The 18,983-nt window shown below is 39.3% G+C and overlaps 2 protein-coding genes across 4 annotated transcripts in view; one reads left to right on the plus strand and one right to left on the minus strand.

The window, feature by feature from the left end:
• rps6ka5 (ribosomal protein S6 kinase, polypeptide 5) overlaps positions 1-8,069 on the minus strand; it is a 32,292-nt gene extending 24,223 nt beyond the window's left edge. Inside the window, exons 1-11 of one of the 3 annotated variants that reach the window (XM_080870458.1) lie at positions 7,864-8,069; positions 7,617-7,701; positions 4,442-4,513; positions 4,048-4,266; positions 3,713-3,828; positions 3,526-3,627; positions 3,108-3,191; positions 2,910-3,013; positions 2,665-2,815; positions 2,398-2,559; positions 996-1,121 (exon numbers count right to left, since the gene is read on the minus strand). In XM_080870458.1, coding sequence (XP_080726584.1) covers positions 996-1,121; positions 2,398-2,559; positions 2,665-2,815; positions 2,910-3,013; positions 3,108-3,191; positions 3,526-3,627; positions 3,713-3,828; positions 4,048-4,266; positions 4,442-4,513; positions 7,617-7,686 — 1,206 coding nt within the window. In that variant the 5' untranslated portion in view covers positions 7,687-7,701; positions 7,864-8,069. Of the gene's footprint in view, positions 1-995; positions 1,122-2,397; positions 2,560-2,664; positions 2,816-2,909; positions 3,014-3,107; positions 3,192-3,525; positions 3,628-3,712; positions 3,829-4,047; positions 4,267-4,441; positions 4,514-7,616 lie in introns of all 3 variants that reach the window. The other 2 variants (XM_080870457.1, XM_080870459.1) reach the window with 2 other exon arrangements.
• Positions 8,070-9,516: 1,447 nt separating this feature from the next.
• hadhab (hydroxyacyl-CoA dehydrogenase trifunctional multienzyme complex subunit alpha b) lies at positions 9,517-18,941 on the plus strand. Its single transcript, XM_080870869.1, has 20 exons — positions 9,517-9,659; positions 11,509-11,550; positions 11,646-11,716; positions 11,803-11,936; positions 12,062-12,200; positions 12,294-12,413; positions 12,756-12,858; positions 14,896-15,018; positions 15,108-15,226; positions 15,420-15,476; positions 15,568-15,677; positions 16,039-16,173; positions 16,324-16,495; positions 16,599-16,685; positions 16,821-16,961; positions 17,052-17,120; positions 17,238-17,433; positions 17,539-17,653; positions 17,859-18,004; positions 18,111-18,941. Exons 1-20 carry the CDS (start codon positions 9,593-9,595, stop codon positions 18,254-18,256), a joined length of 2,292 nt encoding a protein of 763 aa, XP_080726995.1. The 5' UTR covers positions 9,517-9,592; the 3' UTR covers positions 18,257-18,941.
• The last annotated feature ends 42 nt before the right edge of the window (positions 18,942-18,983 follow it).

An 18,983-nucleotide genomic window follows, 5' to 3' on the forward strand; every position in this document is an offset into this window, starting at 1 on the left:
GCCAATTATCTGAGTATTATCTCAGGGCCTTAGTTGCTTTCAGTTTTCTACAGAGAATACTTGGTACACTTGACATTCTTCATTCTTTCTATTCCCTTTCTTTTAGTCAAGTCTTTTCTGGAGGTTGTATGCAGAATTTATATTAAAAATCCTGATTCAATTACAGCTAGAATCCCCAAAGCTATCCCTCTTCTCACCCATAATAATGTTCATAATAATTCTTCTCTCATTCTAGTTTTATGCTACACAAAGGGTTGTTTTTAAGTATATCACCACACCAACCCTGTACACTTCACATGCAAAATCGAAAAGAAGAAATACAAATGTGACGAGGACTTTAAAAAAAATAGCACTGAAAGTCTCGACTTTAGATCTGAACTAAAAGAGTTAAGATCGTCACATGATAAGACAGAAATACCGTTAATAAGCTTCCTGTTTGCTAACCAGAATCTGGTTTAAAACCTATAATGTGCACCCAGTGGAAACTTTAGAAAAGAAAAGCCAGCTACTGTAGTTAAACCACTAATTTCCTTCATTGTTTAGATACAATTTAAAAGCCCAATTTCTTGTTTTTCCCTCCGTTTTCTTGGATTATTGAAGCAGCAAACTGAAAAGGACTAAGATAAATAATTACAATACCTTTCAGCATTATGACTAATCTCATAATAAATAGAAAATGCTAAGGTTTGCAAAACAGCTCAGTTTCCCAGGATGTTGTTGAGAAAGCTTTAAGCTAACTGAGCGCACAAAAAGCACTGCTACCTTTTCAAAAAGCATTATGCTGCAAAGACACGCAAGTGTATTCACGAACAAACGCTATTAAATAAACAGGATTAAGCCTGAAACGGAACGTGAGTGCAGTAAAACTAGCACAGAAGAAAAATAAAGTTCAAGTGGAATGGAAAGGAAAGGAAGGAAAAGTTCTCATCTGTCTGTGACAGCATCCATTAGCTTAAGTGTGTTTGTGCTCGGAGAACCAAGTCCATTCATTTTACCTTCATCATGGCGCTGCGGGCCACCGCAGCTGAGCCTGGCTTTTCAGAACCCCCACACAGCTGGACAGGGTCATCCATCACCACATTCCTTTTGAACAGGATGGAGGGGGCCATAAAAGAGTAACCCTGCAAATAAAAACACAAGAGCCCTAGGTGTTTACATTTTACTAAGACATAAAGCGAGAGATGGACTAGGGCAGGAGAAAAGGAAACTTCCTCCACTGCCACAGAAAAATAGAGTCCCTTAAAATAAAACAAAATTGCGTAGTTTTCTTTAAATCTATCAAAACCAGCCTGTCAGCTCAACAATAAGCCCAATTCTCTTCATGTGTGACTGACAGTGGCTGTCCAGCTGTTCCTATTGTTAGGCCTGTCATTGTGGAGCGCTGCCTGCTTAATTCCAGCTGTGGGGAGCACAGAGCTTTGAGCTGGCATTAATCTCTCCCTCTCTCTTTTACACCGGCACACACACAGCTGTGTGATATGTAGTGACAGCAATGGATGGACGGAAGGATGGGTGTTGAATGAATGAGATGCCCTAAATTGCCGGGCTTGAATATTTGATTGCTCTGCTGTGAAATTACATCTTGGCGCTCTTAATGCAATTTTAATTTTGTTTTGTGCGACACGGCGGGGGAGCAAGTGCACGGTTTAAAACTGGGATTGCTGTCGTTATCGCAGAGATTGCTAGGCTTGCAAATTATAAAGACCACAAAATTTCAGACTACATGAATGGCAGCTGAGAGTGAAAAAAGCCAAGATGAAGTTGGCAATCAAAGACTGAAGGCGTAACCGAGACAGACGTGGTGATGCTCTCAAAGTGTAACCTTTTATTCCATGAGAGAAGCCCGTTAATGGATCTATTGATCTAGCATGCTCAAGGATCCAGAAGGCAATCAGAGTTGAAATTTCATGCAATACATCAGACAGCCATCAGCTGGCATGGAGTTGTGGGCCATATTATGGTTCAAAGCTACATCAAAAATAGTCATTCACATCTGTTACTTCAATAAGAGCTGCATATGGCAGCAATTACTTCAATAAAAGACCCTTTAGTCAATTTGAATACCAATGCACACAGACAGACTCATGTTGACTTACAGCAACCTTTTGAGGATATTCAAAACTTCACTTGATTACTTCAATTGCTGTGAAGTATGTCAAATATAGTCACAGACAAAAAGCGGATAATGTATAATGTGATTTTTCATCCGTGTCAACATTTCACACTGCCTGCTACCAAAGCCCAGACAAACACGGGCTCTAAACAAATGCCGATAAACGGTGTCCTGTGCGATGACCTCCAAGGAGCACAAAGAAATATTCCTGTCTGCAAACAGCAGCAGCATGAGTCACAACAAAACACAGTCTGCTTGTCTAAGATGTCTTCCTTCCCTCCCACCTGGAAGATGCGGTCACAGTTCTGAGGCAGAGCTGCGGGAGAGTAGGTGGGGTCCATCTCTGTGAACTCGTCTGCAAAGTTGCTGACGTCCAGCTCATCCCGAATCACTGGCTTGAGTGGCGCAGGCACCTTTTTGGCTGCCAAGTCCTCCCAGTTAATTTTCTAATGTGAAAACCATGTAGAAATACTCAGTACAAAACAATGACATCTCAGTCCATTAGTTATATTAAATATCGTGACCATTACAAGACAGGCAATGAAATCCACCTGGTAAAATGGGTGTTTCTTTACATTCTCCGCTCCATTAGGCCCCGACCCTAATCTCTTCTTTGGATCTTTAATGAGGAGTCGCTGGATTAGGTCTTTGGCCAGTGGTCCCATGTCTTTAGGGAAAGGGGGATCTTTTTTGGCAATCCTCCTGTGATGTGCGAGAGATATACAGCAGCATTATAGACTGATTATAACTGAAATATAGCTGCAAGCTGAGGCTGATGATCAAGGAGAATTCATACTTGGCAATGTCCGTGTGCGAGTTCTCATCTCCATCAACAGTGAAGGGCGACCCACCAGTCAAAAGCTCATACATCAGCACGCCGAGGCTCCACCAGTCCACCGCCTGGAATGCATGAAAGCACCTAACCGTGACTTCTCACTGGAGAGTGTGCAACATGATTTGATCAAACAGGCAATGACATGAAACTAGAATTTACCTTGTCATGTCCAGACTCTCCTCCTTCCACAATTTCTGGAGCCATATATTCAATGGTGCCACAGACAGAGAAAGCTCTTTCAGCCTATTTTTTAAAAACAAAACCAAACATTTCGTAAGACAAATATGACACAGAATAGAGATAAAATACTCTATCCTAACAGACGCTGCATCCTAATATTTCTCTGCATTTGTAATGAGGAAGTGAGAAGTGGTTATATCTCTATACTGATGAAAAAATATCTCTAATGTGAAATACCCAAACCCACACTATTTAAAGTAAAAATCTGGCTTCACAGTTGGGTTTTTGAGGGCATTAAAGAAAAAGCAAAATGTCCTTTTTGGGGTTTTATTAGCTAAAACGTATTTTGAGAATAGAAAAGGTTTGAGAGGTTTAAACACATAAAGGCAAACTGTACCTGATCAAATTCTTTACTAAGGCCGAAATCTGTGAGAACTATGTGACCGTTTGAATCTAGTAGAATATTCTCAAGTTTAAGGTCCCGATAGACAATCCCAAGCTGGAACAAGAAAATGAAACACAGGTTAATCATCAAGGACGGAAGAAGCGCTACTGTTTACTGTTGAGCTAAATCTGAAGGTCACCTCGTGTAGATGTTCTAGTGCCAAGACAATCTCTCCACTATACAGGGCTACTTCTTGCTCCTTAAACCGCACCCTTTGCACTAAGTGCGTGAAGAGCTCCCCACCATTTACATAATCTATAAAGGAAAACATCATGTTTGTTATGTAAGTTAGTTAATGTCCCTACAAGGAAAGACAATTTTTATTCTCTGCGTACATTAATATATTTAGCTGTTAAAAATGTGGGGGTTTTCCACTGGGTTCAGACAGTTGCCATAGGCCTTAAATCTTTGATATAACAATTTAAAATCTGAATTTATCTTAAAATTTAAAAAATTATTATCAAATATCCTCACCAAGAATGAGGTGCAGCTTGGTTTCTGTTTGGAAGGCATAGTGAAGTGTGACAAGGAATGGAGACTGGCGAATGTGCTCCAACACCTGCCGCTCGGTCCGCGTGTGTTCTGCAGTCTTGGCCTTCTGTACAATAGTGGCCTTCTTCAAAACCTTCATGGCATAAAGCTTTCCTGCATCATGGCCACTGACTTTTCTCACGAGGAACACCTTTCCATATGCTGGCAGGAAAATAATCACAGACAGGGCAAAGTTCAATGAAGGTGGGTAAACAGAAAAGACTCGTTCGACACGCTTAGCATTCCAAAAACACTCTTTTGTTGGATGACAGAATGGCGTGCAAACAAATTTCTGAATGTTCAAGTTTACATTAAGGGAAAGTAACACTGCACTTACCTCCGGTACCCAGCACCTTTAATAGCTCAAAGTTTTCTATCCCCACCCTCTCTACATGGCCCGTCAGGTTGGCTGAAGTCAAAGTAAAAATAACAATATTAATATATTTGTAGTGAATACTTGAAATAATAAAGATGGCTTGATTGTCAATATACACAGACACTTGAAAATATATTCATACTGTATTTTTGGCATGAAAAGTAATTGTCAGTGAAATTATATTTTTAAGATTTCTCCAAAGCAATTAAATCACATAGGGTAAAGTTTATTAGCACTGAAAGATCACTTAATGCTTACTACAAGAAAAACTTTATATTTAGGGATGCTCTGAAATTCTGGATATGACTATTTTTCATTTTTCATTTGGTTTTTGTTGTTTTTTATTCCCCCTTTTGCTCTAGGGAAACAGGCAGGCCAGTGCAAAACGGATATAACACATAAATATTGGCCACTGATATTTGCAAATGCGATTTTGTTTAGCAATATCCCAGTACCAGTTAATAAGGCTAATATAGGCTAATACCAATGTTAAGCAAATGTCTCAGTGCTTCCCATAGTGCATCCTTGTTTATACTCACAGCCTGACTGTATGCAGTTGCACTATGAAGCTCCCACCTGGCATTTTTCAGTACCTGGAAATAACTATTAATGGCTAAAGATTAGATAGTAAAGTCAAGATACCTAAGGTTCAAAGAAGCACAAACTGTGGATACACATTGTAATAGAAAACTGAAGGGTTTAATTTCTGGTCCGATCTTTACCCCACAGCTCTATAATATATCTGTTTCCAGTCTTAAATAATAAGGATTAAAGATGGTTTGTTAACTACCATGCTCGTGTGCTCTATTGGGGATGAAATAAAGGACTATGAGTAAAAAATTCTCCTCTTATCTATTATTAATCAACAAAACAAATCTTAATTTGTTTTTAACTACTGTTGAGTTATCAACACTGCATGTCTACCAGTAGACATTTTTTGGTACACTTGTTTTGTAGATTGGGGTCAAGTTTGAATTCTGATGCACTTTACTATGTGACTTAACTGAGACTTAATGAAAAGGTTTAAAAGCTGGAGAATTGGGCTTTCAAATGAAGAACCATCAAATTAAAACAAGAGACAACAAAACACCAACAACAGCAGACTGGTAGCATTGTTATGGTGATTTCACTTCACCATTACGTTAAAAAAAAAAAAATGACCGCAAATAACACATGCATGATTACCAAACTTCCTCCATGTAAACAAGTGTTACAAAAACACATTTGCTCTTCCTGTCTCCTAAATATGCAGCACTACAAAATAATCCTCCCTTCCACTGCAAGCAAACTCGCTAAATTAACCAGCAAAAGGTCATTATCTTCCATTAAAGATCTTCACTGAATTCAGCACACACTGTCTGTGACTCCCTGTGTCTCACTAAATCATGGTCTCCCAGTACAGCTGACTGAGCACGGCACACTCTTAGACATGCATGTCCATTGTAGTGAACACATTCCTTCTGTCTCGCACTCTGGAAATAGGGTACTGAGCAATTAAAGCGGCTGATTTAATCTTTTCCTCTGCTTCTCCAGTTACACACAAGACAAAATGCTGCAACTGTTAGGCAATTTGAGCGCACACTGTATCATTTCAGAACAACAAAGCTGTCCTTCAAATTTAAGGTCAGAGATTCAGGTTGCATAACACCCTTGTCAAGCTTACCCTGCCAAGGCCCAGTTTGATTTTGGTGTTTATTAATAGCCTAACAGAGGAGTCCTAGGAATCCCTTTGCTTTATTGGAGGGAAATTATGCTTCCTTTAAAAAAAATAAATTAATTAAAAACTTTAAAAAAAAACCCAGATCTGTTAAACTTTGTGCTTGGTTGGTTTCCTGAGCAATTGTTGTTAAAGACCCAACATCTAATACAAGCCCCGGACAAGCAAGAATATTCTTTTATTGTGCAACTGCCAGCACAAGCATGATTACTTATTTTATGATAACATAGCCACATTTAGTACAGCTCTGCCTTGATCTCCAACAGGAAGACAGGGAGGTGCAATGACAACTGATATTGACATATTTTTATATTGACATATGAGCTTGGAGAACTGTGTGGTTGTTCTGGACTAAGACATCTCCACAGACAAAATGGTACAGCTGGATGCAAAGTAGCCATAAGTTTCACTGTGTTAAATGAAACACACAGGGAAAAAAGTGACAACTAGACAGACTGCATTTTTAGGGCAGGGCAATAATCGGGGTGCAGCATAGTCATGTTGGAGCCTGAACAGGAGCCCTGTATCATTATAACCTAGTTGTCCACTGTACAACTTCACTAAGCAGTCTTCTTCACTTCTTCACAGAAACCCTCTTTCGAACAATAGAAATAAAATTGAATTGAATTGAATTGAACACTAACATTAAAATCTCTGTTTATTTGTGAATCCTGCCTAGATTTACTGTAAATTCTTAGTGAACTCACACTATACTGTCCTTCAGTAGATTACCCTTTTAGGGATGAGGCTTAGTAGTATAAAGTTAACCAGGCTGCTCAGGAGATTAATATGTCATTGCATGCACTGTTAGAAGCAACAGCTGTAGCTAAGGTTACAGGTGATCTTAACTATTGTGTAATATGCAGAATGAAACTATAGGCTAACATTAGCGTGTTGGACTTGACATCACTGCAGCTGGCTCTGCCTTTTTTGACTGAGGAGAAGTTAGCTGTGACAGCAAAAACAGTCACACACAGGCAACAGCAGGAAAACCCAGCAAAATAAGTTAAGGCGTTGACAATGGCATTAACTTAGTGAAATCTTCATCGATGCTCTGTTTTTAACCTGGTTACACGCTGACAACTAGCTTAAGCTAATGTTATTTCCCTGGTTGAGTTCGGTTTATAACAAACGCTAGCCGCTAGCTCGCCGTAATAATATGGTCAGATAACGTTAGTTTGTGTGAGTTCGCGGTAACGTTATAAGTAGTAATGACAGTCGGATGTTAGCTTTCCTCTGCCATGTTTGAACTTGTGTAACGTTGATGTTAGTGCTTACTACAAACGATCACTGACAGTGACAGTTGCCTCCCCTAAGCTAGCCCAGCTAACATTTTTCTCGCTCCGACACGTGTCTCCAAAACATAAATATCGAATGAAATTCACAGCATTGAGTTTTACCGGCTCCCAGCTAACTTACCATTTTTCAGCTCGTGTTTCACAGTAAACAGGTCACCTTCTCTGGAAGATCCCTCCATCGGGGATGGCATCGTAATTTCGTGTCCCTATTATATTCAAATATGCTTTCAGACAGATTTAGATTCACCTGCCAAGCTAGATTGCAAAATTAGCATGCAGAAACCATATAATGCATAACAAAGGGATCAAACGCCGATAAATTCGGCGCCTAACCTGACAGATACACGAGTAAAAGGTTGTTACTAAACCTTGCAGCTAACAAGCCCAGAGGAAACACTTGCTTCTTCCAGTACACCACCACGACCACTACCTTCGCAACCAGCCAGTCCCTATTCGCTGATTGGGGTTACTATGTGAAAAGCTGGCCTCTGATTGGATTCTTTCGTCGTAACGACACATAATCCCGCCTTCTCCAATATATTGGTGCTGCCTTCAAATGTCCGTGTTAACACGCTGTGCCAAAGGTCAGAATGTAAGTATAATAAATACTTCTTATCAGTTTAGACAGCATATACATATGAATACAAACTACACGCATGTCCTAATGTAATAAATTAATGCAGGCCTACAGTGTTAGGTGCAGATCTCACTTTAGATTTTCCACTTCAGTTTTCTGATGAAACCTCTTCTGTCCTATCCTACTTACTGTCAATAAGATAATAAAGTTAGAATGAAGAAAAATGTATCAGATTTAACATATAACCATAATACGGAATATGGTGCAATAGGTTCAAGAGATAATCCAACAATACAGAGCTGGTATGACTTTTGCCTAAGGATAGTAATATTTTATTGTTTCACTATTATGCACATGTCTAAAAGGAATTATAGTTACTTTTCTTTTAGATTTTCTTTTATCCCCTCATCTGGTCTTGCCACAAACAGCATATCATGAAAGTGATCAGTTCCTGTTAGTTGAGGTAGAGCAGTTCCTCAGAAATACAAACCACCTTATCCAAAACGATCGCACTTCTGAAAGGAAATCTCTCAAAAACGGATTCAACACAAATGTGAACATTATAACATTAATAAATATTGAATTAACTGCAAAACTGTTAGGCTAGTATGTTAACTTCAAGTGGATGGTTGTAACGTAAACTGTCAATCTAATGCAATTCAGTTAACTGCCCACGGGGTGTCGCCCTTGTGCTGTTACTGTGGAGAACAAACACGTAGACAGTAATTGTAAATATTTTTTCCTTTTTTTTTTGTTCAATAAATTGTATTTGTAATATCTCCTGTGTGAATATTTCTTAATGTAAAAAGCAAATTTTCTTAGAGCAAATCTGCACTGATCATTCATGCAGTCTACCACAAAATTGTTGGCTACCTGAAGAAATGTGCTTCCTTTATCTATGCAGAAGACTGTAGCTTTAGGCAAATAAATTTTAAAAAAAGACGCAGTTCTTCCTGCGTGCCTTTATTAAAAGGCGCCACTTCTCTGAAATCTGTAGCTAAAGGACATTTTAGTCATAAATACATATACATGGGTAAATATCTCTGCTATTTAAAGAACTCAGTGCAAATATTCTGGTTATGTTTGTATTCACTGATTTCTGCCTCTACCTTGTGGTAGCATGCTGCGATTGCATCATGAATACGGTGTGATTGTTAACTTTAAAATTGAACATTTTCGCTATACACAAAATAGTAATAACAATAGTAGTAATTGCTTGAATTTTTTATTTTAAAAAATGTATAAGGACAGTGTGGATGAAACCCAGCCGGCAGTACTTACGTTTGGCTCATTTTTAACAGTTTGGTTAAGAGGCGTTTTGTAGTCTTTGGGCGTCCAATTACGTGCGAGTTCCTGAGATTTGACCAATGCTGTGGGGGTTTGTTGAAAGACAGCCAATAAGTACCTTGTCCGATTGACCGCTTTCAGGAAGTAGTACAAGTCTTGTTCTTCTCTTCTAAAGCACCTCCTAGTTAGCTAGCTTCCCTTCACGCCACCGCAGACTGACCTACGCTTCCAAGATGGCCGGTGTACGAGCTGTTGGTGTTCTCTCCAGACTCACATTAAGGAGATATAACGTTTTTACAGGTAGACTGTACACTTGTTTCATGCAGACATTTTAAGCAAAGTCGGAAGAGAGAATGGCAGCGAGAGTCCAAATGTATTTAAGTGTCGTAAATGTATTAAATGTATAATTAGCTTGCGACTAGCTCTTATCGCCAATGAATGCCCTGCATAAACGTGTGGTAGTGCAGGTTAAATAACGCTAATTTTGAGTCAGTAAACGTATATCTCAATTAAAGTTTAACCAGAATTTCAAAGTGCGCGACACTCCTAAACTTTTATCTGTGCAGCGAGAACACTTTTAAGCGCTAGCTAGCCTACTGCTACGGAAGCCCATAAGTTAAAGTGGGAGTGGATCAAAGCTGTAAATCGATTTGCTTCACTTTTAAGCCTTACATTGTATTGATTAAGACAGTTCAGACTGAGATTTAAAGGCTTGTGTACAGTATTCTCAATTGTGATGACCGCGGTTTCTGTCCTACTGGTGAGGGGAGAATGTAGGTGAAAGGTCGCTGTGCACTGAGGTCACGGAAATGTTGTGTGAACGTCTCATATACATCAGATGTATTTAATGCACGAGGACATTCGGTTTAAGTTCCTTTTAAATATGACATTGACTCTTAAATCTGTACGCAAAAGATATTGTTTAAAATATTTCAAAATGTTTTAAAAACTGGTTATTCCATCTCGGATCATGACATTTTTTTCTGTTAGATCATTTCTTATTTGTCTTTTATGCCCCAAGATTTGAACATACATAATGCTTGTTGTGAAAGTTTAGCTTCACGCACGTATGTGTATATGTAGAAAGAGAGATTTTTGTTATAGAAGGCCTGCCCATCCAGTTTCAGGCTTTTTTTCCCGCACATTGAAATCTGACGCCATTGAACATTAATATCTCAAAAACTATTAAAGGTAAAACCCTGAAATTCTTTCTTACTATAACATTGAAACAGAAGCTGTAACATGGGACAGATATATCTGCATTTTTAGTTCAAATATGAAAAAATAAATTTAAGCAGTCTTAGAAAGTGTTACATTTGAGCTCACACTAATATAAACCTTTATATAAAAAAGACAACGTGACTGTTTCTAAATAATATATACTTGTATTTCACGATTATGCAAAACAAAACTCCTATAATACTTTTGAACGTGAAATGAATAATCAACTTACTTAACTTTGGTGCAGGATTGAGCTAATATGACAAGTTATACAATAAAAAAGAAATATCTGTAGCTATTCCGGAAAAACAAAACTTGTGATTTTTCCAGATTTTACTCTAATTATAACTAAGAAAATGATTTTGTGAAATACATGCATATTTCATATCCTTTTCAATACATCCTATACCAACCATTTTGACATCTGCTACCCTGAAGGATTGTGTTAATTCAGGTTAAGTTTAACATATACCAAGAGATTTCAAGGGCTCAGAAAGTATAATGTAAATATTTTTCTACATAAAAAAATAAATGTATATTTGAGTAATTAACAGTAATAAAAGGGGGATTAGTAGCTTCTTTCGGGTAAGTAGTATTCCAAGGCCAAGACCCCTGGCTCTGATTGAACTTTATGGTAATATTTATATTCATGTACAAATACTACCTGAGAATTAACTTTGTGGGGAAAAAATGTTGGAAAAGGATTGGACCATTTTTCAAAAAAGTGCATCTTAAATGGATTTCCTATATAAAGCTAAAATTGAACAGCAATTAGTGTATTTATCCTAACTTTAGATCATAAAATTTTCAGGCAGATGGGACATGGATCAGCAGAAGTCATACAGAGATTTGTGATGGAAAAACCCAATAGTAAACTAACTTGGCACATAAACTAATAATGCACTGTCTTTTCCCTTGGTTTTTACAGGCCCATCTTATCGCTCCTTCTCAGTATCTCCTGCCATGCTAGGTAATTTCAGAACAATCATACTGTCAATCATCTGTATAAAAATATGTCAGACACTCGCTGAACCTAATTACACTCTCTTCTTTCTGTATTTGCAGCCCGAACACATGTGAACTATGAAGTCAAGGGAGACGTCGCTGTTGTACGGATTAATGACCCAAACTCAAAGGTGTGAGCTCAGTAACAGACAGTTAGTTTATTTTACAGTCTTGCATCGTGCAGGTTAAATGTAACTATAATTATGTTTCCCTCTAGGTCAACACACTGTCTATTCAAATGCAAAAAGAGATGACAGAGGTCATGAATGAAGTGTGGGAAAACAATGCCATTAACAGTGCTGTTCTTATCTCATCAAAGCCGGGATGTTTCATTGCAGGAGCTGATATCAAGTAAGCACAAACTCCTTAAGGGTGGTAGTGCAGACACAAAGCGTGACCCTAAAATGAGTGACGTCTCTGAATAATGAGTCCAAGTGGCTTGTCATTTTATTTAAAATATTCTACATCTGATTCAGTATGATCCAGGGCTGCAAAACCCCAGAAGAGGTTACCAAACTTTCTCAGGAAGGACAGAAAATGTTTGAGCAGATTGAAAAATCTCCAAAGCCCATTGTCGCTGCCATCAATGGTTCTTGCTTAGGAGGCGGCTTAGAGGTAAATAAGTGTTATTTTTAGCAGCTTGCTGTGTTTAACAGGGATCGATGATGATAATGTGTTCTCTAACCTGCTCTTTGTGTTGCATTTCAGTTTGCTATTGCCTGCCAGTACAGAGTTGCAACAAAGAGCAACAAAACAGTTCTCGGGACTCCAGAGGTGATGCTGGGTCTTCTACCTGGAGCTGGTGGTACGCAAAGACTCCCCAAAATGGTTAGTACTGGAATTTATTCCCCAAATTGTCTTTGATTTTGTTGAACTTTATTCACTTAAAAAAGTGGCATTCAGGGAGATACTTGTGAAATGGTAGCAACGATGTTCTATATTGGCAAAGCTCTAATACAGAGCAGTCAGGTAATGCTCGTAATTGGTTTAAGCTGTTGGAGACTTTGCAGACTGATTATCACTCCAGTTCATCATGTGCTGTTTTCTAGTGTGGACCACATTATAACCTCTATAAAAATTAAAAAAATATATTAGTGTATTTTTCTTTCTCCACACATTAAATAGTGATGATTATTCAGTGCATTATTGATCTGCTTTCTTTACCTGTAGGTTGGCCTCCCCTCTGCTTTTGACATGATGCTGACAGGACGAAATATCCGAGCAGATAAAGCCAAAAAGATGAGGCTTGTTGACCAACTTGTAGATCCTCTAGGTAAAACTCTAATGCTACCCAAGTAAAATTAAAAAATGGTGAACATGTGGGTAATTTGAAGTATTATAATTTGCTGTAATCTGTGCAGTTTGGTAAGTACCGTATTTTTACGACCATAAGGCGCACTTAAAAGTCTTAGATTTTCTTCAAAAAGTACGCCGCGCCCTATAGCGCAGTGCGCCCTGTGTGTTGTAAGGAGGACGTAGTAGAGAACACCATGAGAAGGCTAAAGGGTGAAGTGTGGGCATTGATCGTATATACCGGACAATCGCACATACCTGTATAAAAGGACAGGTATGTGCATTATGTGGAACATCGTTGTTTTAACAACCCTGAAAATGGCAAAGAGACACGCTTATGAAGCACAGTTTAAACTGAAGGCCATCAGCTATGCGGAGGAACATGGAAATCGAGCAGCGGCGAGAGAATTTAAGATTAACGAATCGATGGTTTGCAAATGGAAGAAGCTAGAAAACAAGCTCCGGCAGGTCAAGAAAACGCAGCTGAGTTTCCGCGGACATAAGGCGAGGTGGCCCGAGTTGGAGGAAAGACTCGAGCGGTGGATCATCGAGCAAAGAACGAGCGGTAGAAGCGTTTCGACGGTCACCATTCGGCTAAAAGCAGTTTCACTAGCTGAAGAGATGAACATTGAACATTTCCAAGGAGGTCCGTCTTGGTGCTTTCGTTTCATGAAACGGTGCCATTTTTCCATCCGGACCAGGACTACGGTAGCGCAGCAACTTCCAGCGGATTATAAGGAAAAGCTGGCCATCTTCCGCTCCTACTGCAGCAAACACATCGGCGACAAAAACATCCAGCCCAGCCACATCACAAACATGGACGAGGTCCCGCTCACTTTTGACATCCCGGTGAGTCACACTGTGGAGAAGAAGGGGACCAGCACGGTAGCGATACGCACAACGGGGTATGAAAAGTCTTCTTTTACTGTTGTGCTTGGCTGCCATGCTAATGGACAGAAACTGCCGCCTATGGTGATTTTTAAGCGAAAGACTTTGCCTAAAGAGAAGTTTCCAGCAGGAATCATCATTAAGGCAAATGAAAAGGGCTGGATGGATGAGGAAATGATGAAAGAGTGGCTGAGGGAGGTGTATGTAAGGAGACCAGGTGGTTTTTTCCACGCATCACCATCGCTGTTGATCTGTGACTCTATGCGTGCCCATCTCACAGCCGATGTGAAAAAACTAGTGAAACAAATAAACTGTGAGCTTGCTGTCATTCCGGGAGGCCTGACAAAGGAACTCCAACCGCTGGACATCGGTGTGAACCGCCCGTTCAAAGTAAGGCTGCGAGCGGCGTGGGAGCGATGGATGACCGGTGGAGACCACAGTTTCACTAAGAGTGGAAGGCAGCGCCGGGCGAGTTACGCCACAATTTGCCAATGGATTGTAGATGCTTGGGCTAACATGTCTGCTGGCACTGTTGTTCGAGCTTTCGCAAAAGCCGGCATCATTTCCGAGGAGCCGCACGGCACGGAAAGTGACTCTGACAGTGAAGAAAGTGAACTTGGCATGTTTGATGGAGATTTAGCGCAGCTGTTCAATTCAGATACAGAGGATGAGGACTTCGATGGGTTTGATTGATGATAAAAATGTGAGTACGAAACTTTGTTTTGCTCCTGCTTTATTTTTAAATACGCACACTTGTATGCTTGTGTGTTGTTGATGATGACGATTACTGGTAATAAAAATGTGAGTACCAAACTCAGTTTTGCTCCTGCTTTATTTTTAAATATGCACTCTTGTATGCTTGTGTGTTGTTGATGATGACAATTACTGGTAATAAAAATGTGAGTAAGGTACCGAACTCAGGTTTGCTCCCGCTTTATTTTTAAATACGCATACGGTACTTGTATGCGCCCTATAATCCAGTGCGCCTTATGTGTGTGTTAAATACAGTGATGGCACACATAACTGAGACTGCGCCTTTTAGTACAGTGCGTCTTATGGTTGTGAAAATACGGTATTTGAGTGTACGTTGTTCAGTCTGAGGATGAGATTATTTCTGTTTGTATTAAAGGACCAGGACTGAAGAGTCCAGAGGAAAGAACAATAGAATACCTTGAGGAAGTTGCCATTGAGTGTGCCAAAGGGATTGCCAACAAAAAGATTTCTCTTCGCAAAGAAAAGGGTACAATGCAGAGTAAGTTGTATTGGATTTGTTTATCATTTGATTCTGTAGTCACTCTTGCTTGTTTTATCGTAATAACATTTCTGTTCTTATCTCCATAGAGATTCAAGACTATGTTATGAGCTTCCCCTTTGTCCGGAATCAGATTTACAAAACGGTCCAAGGCAAAGTTATGAAGCAAAGCAAAGGACTTTATCCAGCACCCCTGAAAATCATCGAAGTAAGTAAAAGCGCCTTCTAATGAATATGTTTTAGGAAATACAGTGAAAGATATGAATAGTACAGAGAAGTCAAAGTCATGGCATCGCTTTTGGGTAAACCTTTCTCATGCAATCTGCACCTTTGGCTTCTATGACGAGATTTTTTAAGAAAATAATATAACATTTTTATTATATATTTTTTCCTCCTCTTAGTGTGTGAAAACTGGAGTTGAACAAGGACCTGTTGCTGGATACTTAGCGGAGTCTCAGGTGAGGTTGTTTTCCTAAATTATTGGCACCCTAAATATTTACATTAATAAAATGTGTTTATAAACGGCATCAATATCCATGTTCATCACAGAATTTTGGTCAGTTGGCTAAAACTTCAGAATCGGCAGCCCTGATTGGTCTGTACCATGGTCAGGTTGCATGCAAGAAGAATCGCTTTGGAACCCCTGAAAGAGAAGTGAAGTAAGTGTAATGCAGATGGGAAGGGAGTTAGCATATTTGCATCCAGCAATTTAAAAACAAAACAACTTAAAGAATTTTAACACAACTGGTAATTTGCCAGAAGTCAAAACAGAACTATAAACAAGCCAAAAGCTTTCAAAAAAGTACAACCCACATGAACATTCCCAAGCAAGTCTTCCTCTTTTAATAATTAAAGTTGCTAATGTCCTGCCCTTGATATTTTTTTAATGAGTTTTAGTCCTGCGTGAATTCTTGCTGCTGATTTTATTTTATTTTATTTTATTTATTTTTTTTAAATAATATGACATATTGACCCTCATGACAGTAAGTTAACATCTAGGTTGTCTTTCTTTACCACTAGCACTCTTGCCATCTTGGGAGCAGGTCTTATGGGAGCAGGTATTGCTCAAGTGAGCGTGGACAAAGGTGTGCATACAATCCTGAAAGACACCACAGTGGAAGGACTGGCAAGAGGCGAACAGCAGGTTTACAAAGGGTGAGCTCATTTCTATATCACCCAGCACCGAACCCACCTCCTGATGGGAAATGCAGTGACACAGCCATGATAAAATAACGGTCAGGTCACCTCTGGTAATGTTATAGCTTTTTTTTGCTGACTCGTATGACTTCTTTCTTTTAAAACAAGGCTCAATGATAAGACTAAAAAGAAGAGCATTACATCGTTTGAGAGAGACTCTATACTGTCTAACCTGACTGGCCAGTTGGAGTACAAGGGTTTTGAAAAGGCCGACATGGTTATTGAAGCTGTGTTTGAAGACATAAACATCAAGCATAAAGTTATAAAGGAGGTGGAAGCTGTGAGTATAATTTTTTTTTTTAAACCATGTGATTTATACTTGGTTTGTAAGCATTTGTAGCACTAACTGTAACTTTGAGCTGTGATCTTGCTTTTGTCCTCAGGTGATCCCCCCTCACTGCATATTTGCCAGCAACACATCTGCTCTGCCCATAAAGGACATCGCAGCTGCCAGCAAAAGACCAGAAAAGGTCTGTACTTGAGTTTAACTTCCTAAGATCCACCTTTCAAATAATGCTATATATAAAAATCCATAAAAAATGGTGCTGATGTTGACCTAACCTGAAATCAGAAAGTTTTGATTTGTTTTATTTCTCCATTCTTAGGTGATTGGAATGCACTACTTCTCTCCAGTGGACAAGATGCAGCTCCTTGAGATTATAACCACTGATAAGACATCAAAGGACACCACTGCCTCCGCTGTGGCAGTTGGCCTGAAGCAAGGAAAAGTCATCATAGTTGTTGGGGTGAGATTTGGCGCCATGTGTGTTCTTTCCCCTCTTAGTTTAAACTAAAACTAACAATGGTTTAGCTTAAAATGTAACATGTTTTTGCAGGATGGACCCGGATTCTACACAACAAGATGCCTGGCTCCCATGTTGGCTGAGGCAGTGCGATTACTTCAGGTTAGTGTTGTTCCAGTAACAAATTCCAGCTCGGAGTTCAGTGCTGACTGCTGTAAATGATGTAACAGCATCAATATTTAATAGAGAATATGTTAATTTATCTTTCCGCATTTACAGGAAGGTGTTGACCCCAAGAAACTGGATGCACTCACCACAGGTTTTGGGTTCCCCGTGGGTTTGGCCACACTGGCTGATGAAGTTGGCATTGACGTTGCAGCCCATGTGGCAGAGGACCTTGGGAAAGCTTTTGGCTCCCGCTTTGGTGGTGGAAATGTGGAGGTTTTGAAGACTATGGTGGACCTTGGATTCAAGGGTATGTACTTCACTTCTTACTGAAATATGGTGAGTGACTTAAGGGCTTAAGTTTTAATTTTACTTGATTCTCAATTGTGTTAATGTTTTCTTTATTATTCTCAAGGCCGCAAATCAGGAAAGGGTTGCTACGTCTACCAGCCAGGAACTAAAGTCAGAGATGTGAACCCGGATATTGGAGACATTCTTGAGAAATATAAGTTGACACCAAACCCCTCTGTGTAAGTTGACAGTTATAGAGGTAGTAGTAGTAGTAGTAGTAGTAGTAAAAGGACATTCAGTTCAGACTTTTCTTATTAAAAAAAAAAAAAAAAGGGGGGGGGGGGGAGAGAAAGTGCTATCATTGCAGGTCTAAATCTAAAAGTTCATGCAGTGTTCTACTTGCTTCTTGAGGTTGGGATGTTTAACCACTCGTGTTTCTCACAGTTCATCAGACTCTGAAGTGCAGTACAGACTTGTCTCTCGATTTGTCAACGAAGCTGTGATGTGTTTGCAAGAAGGTATTTTGAACAACCCCTTGGAAGGAGACATCGGAGCAGTGTTTGGTCTTGGATTCCCCCCCTGCCTTGGAGGTCAGATTTGATTGCAAAGACATTTCACAACTGAATACTCATCTTGCAGTTACTCCTGTTTAATGTATGTAATACTAATATTTCTCATACATCTTGCTGCTTCCAGGACCTTTCCGTTTCGTGGACAGCTTTGGTGCTGACAAACTGGTGAACAAGATGAGGCAATACGAGGCCGTCTACGGGAATCACTTTGCACCATGCCAGCTTCTACTGGACCATGCAAAAGATTCCAGCAAGAAATTTCACAAGTGACCGAATCACCATGCTGTGCCAGTAGCTAATAGTAAAAACTCCAGCCTGCCATTTGAATGTGCCTAACATTTATATCGGTATAGGGTGGGGAAACGCACTGAGTCTAAACCTTGACCTAACCTTAAGTAATGCTGTTTAATGTAATAGTCCTACAGTAAATTCTGCCTTCATGAAATTTGTAATGTTCTGTTTTTTAATGTGTTTTAAAGTGGTGTAGATCTAATTTTGTGATTATTTGACAGGATGCAATCTGAGGTGTGTTGAATTCTTTCCCACGGTGTGTGTGCACAAAAGCATCCCAAATTATCATAAAACGCAATCAATACCTCTTTAAAACTGTCAGAAAAACTGGAACATTTCCATCTTCATGGAGATCAGACTGCATTGGTTTTTGTTAGGTCTATCTAATAAACTGGCAACGGATGATCTAAAATTGAAGTTGTTTTTTTATCATTAACAAAAAAAATTGCATAGGTGTGTTAGGGGCTAATTATTTACACATTGCATATGTAAAAACACTGTAGATGTAAAATAAACGGCTCCAAATGGTAACAATGAAATTCCTCTATAATGAATGTCTACAAGTATGTTTTAGCGAATGCCTTTTCATTCTTTTTTCTACGTGGAAGATTTTCTGGTTTGGTCTGGACAATGTGATGTGAAATAAAAGCTTGAATGAAATAAACCTGCGTTGTCTTTTGCAAGGTGCGTTCACGTCCTGCTCAGA

This window comes from Rhamphochromis sp. 'chilingali', assembly GCF_963969265.1.
Source record: "Rhamphochromis sp. 'chilingali' genome assembly, chromosome: 21".
NCBI classification, from domain to species: domain Eukaryota; kingdom Metazoa; phylum Chordata; class Actinopteri; order Cichliformes; family Cichlidae; genus Rhamphochromis; species Rhamphochromis sp. 'chilingali'.

What these genes read in the sequence shown, in the direction of transcription:
- hadhab (XM_080870869.1), top strand. Translation starts at nt 9,593, where the DNA reads ATGGCCGGTGTACGAGCTGTTGGTGTTCTCTCCAGACTCACATTAAGG. An exon ending in CACCCCTGAAAATCATCGAA is followed by an intron (nt 15,227 to 15,419) that starts GTAAGTAAAAGC and finishes TCCTCCTCTTAG; the next exon opens with TGTGTGAAAACTGGAGTTGA. An exon ending in ACCCCTGAAAGAGAAGTGAA is followed by an intron (nt 15,678 to 16,038) that starts GTAAGTGTAATG and finishes CTTTACCACTAG; the next exon opens with CACTCTTGCCATCTTGGGAG.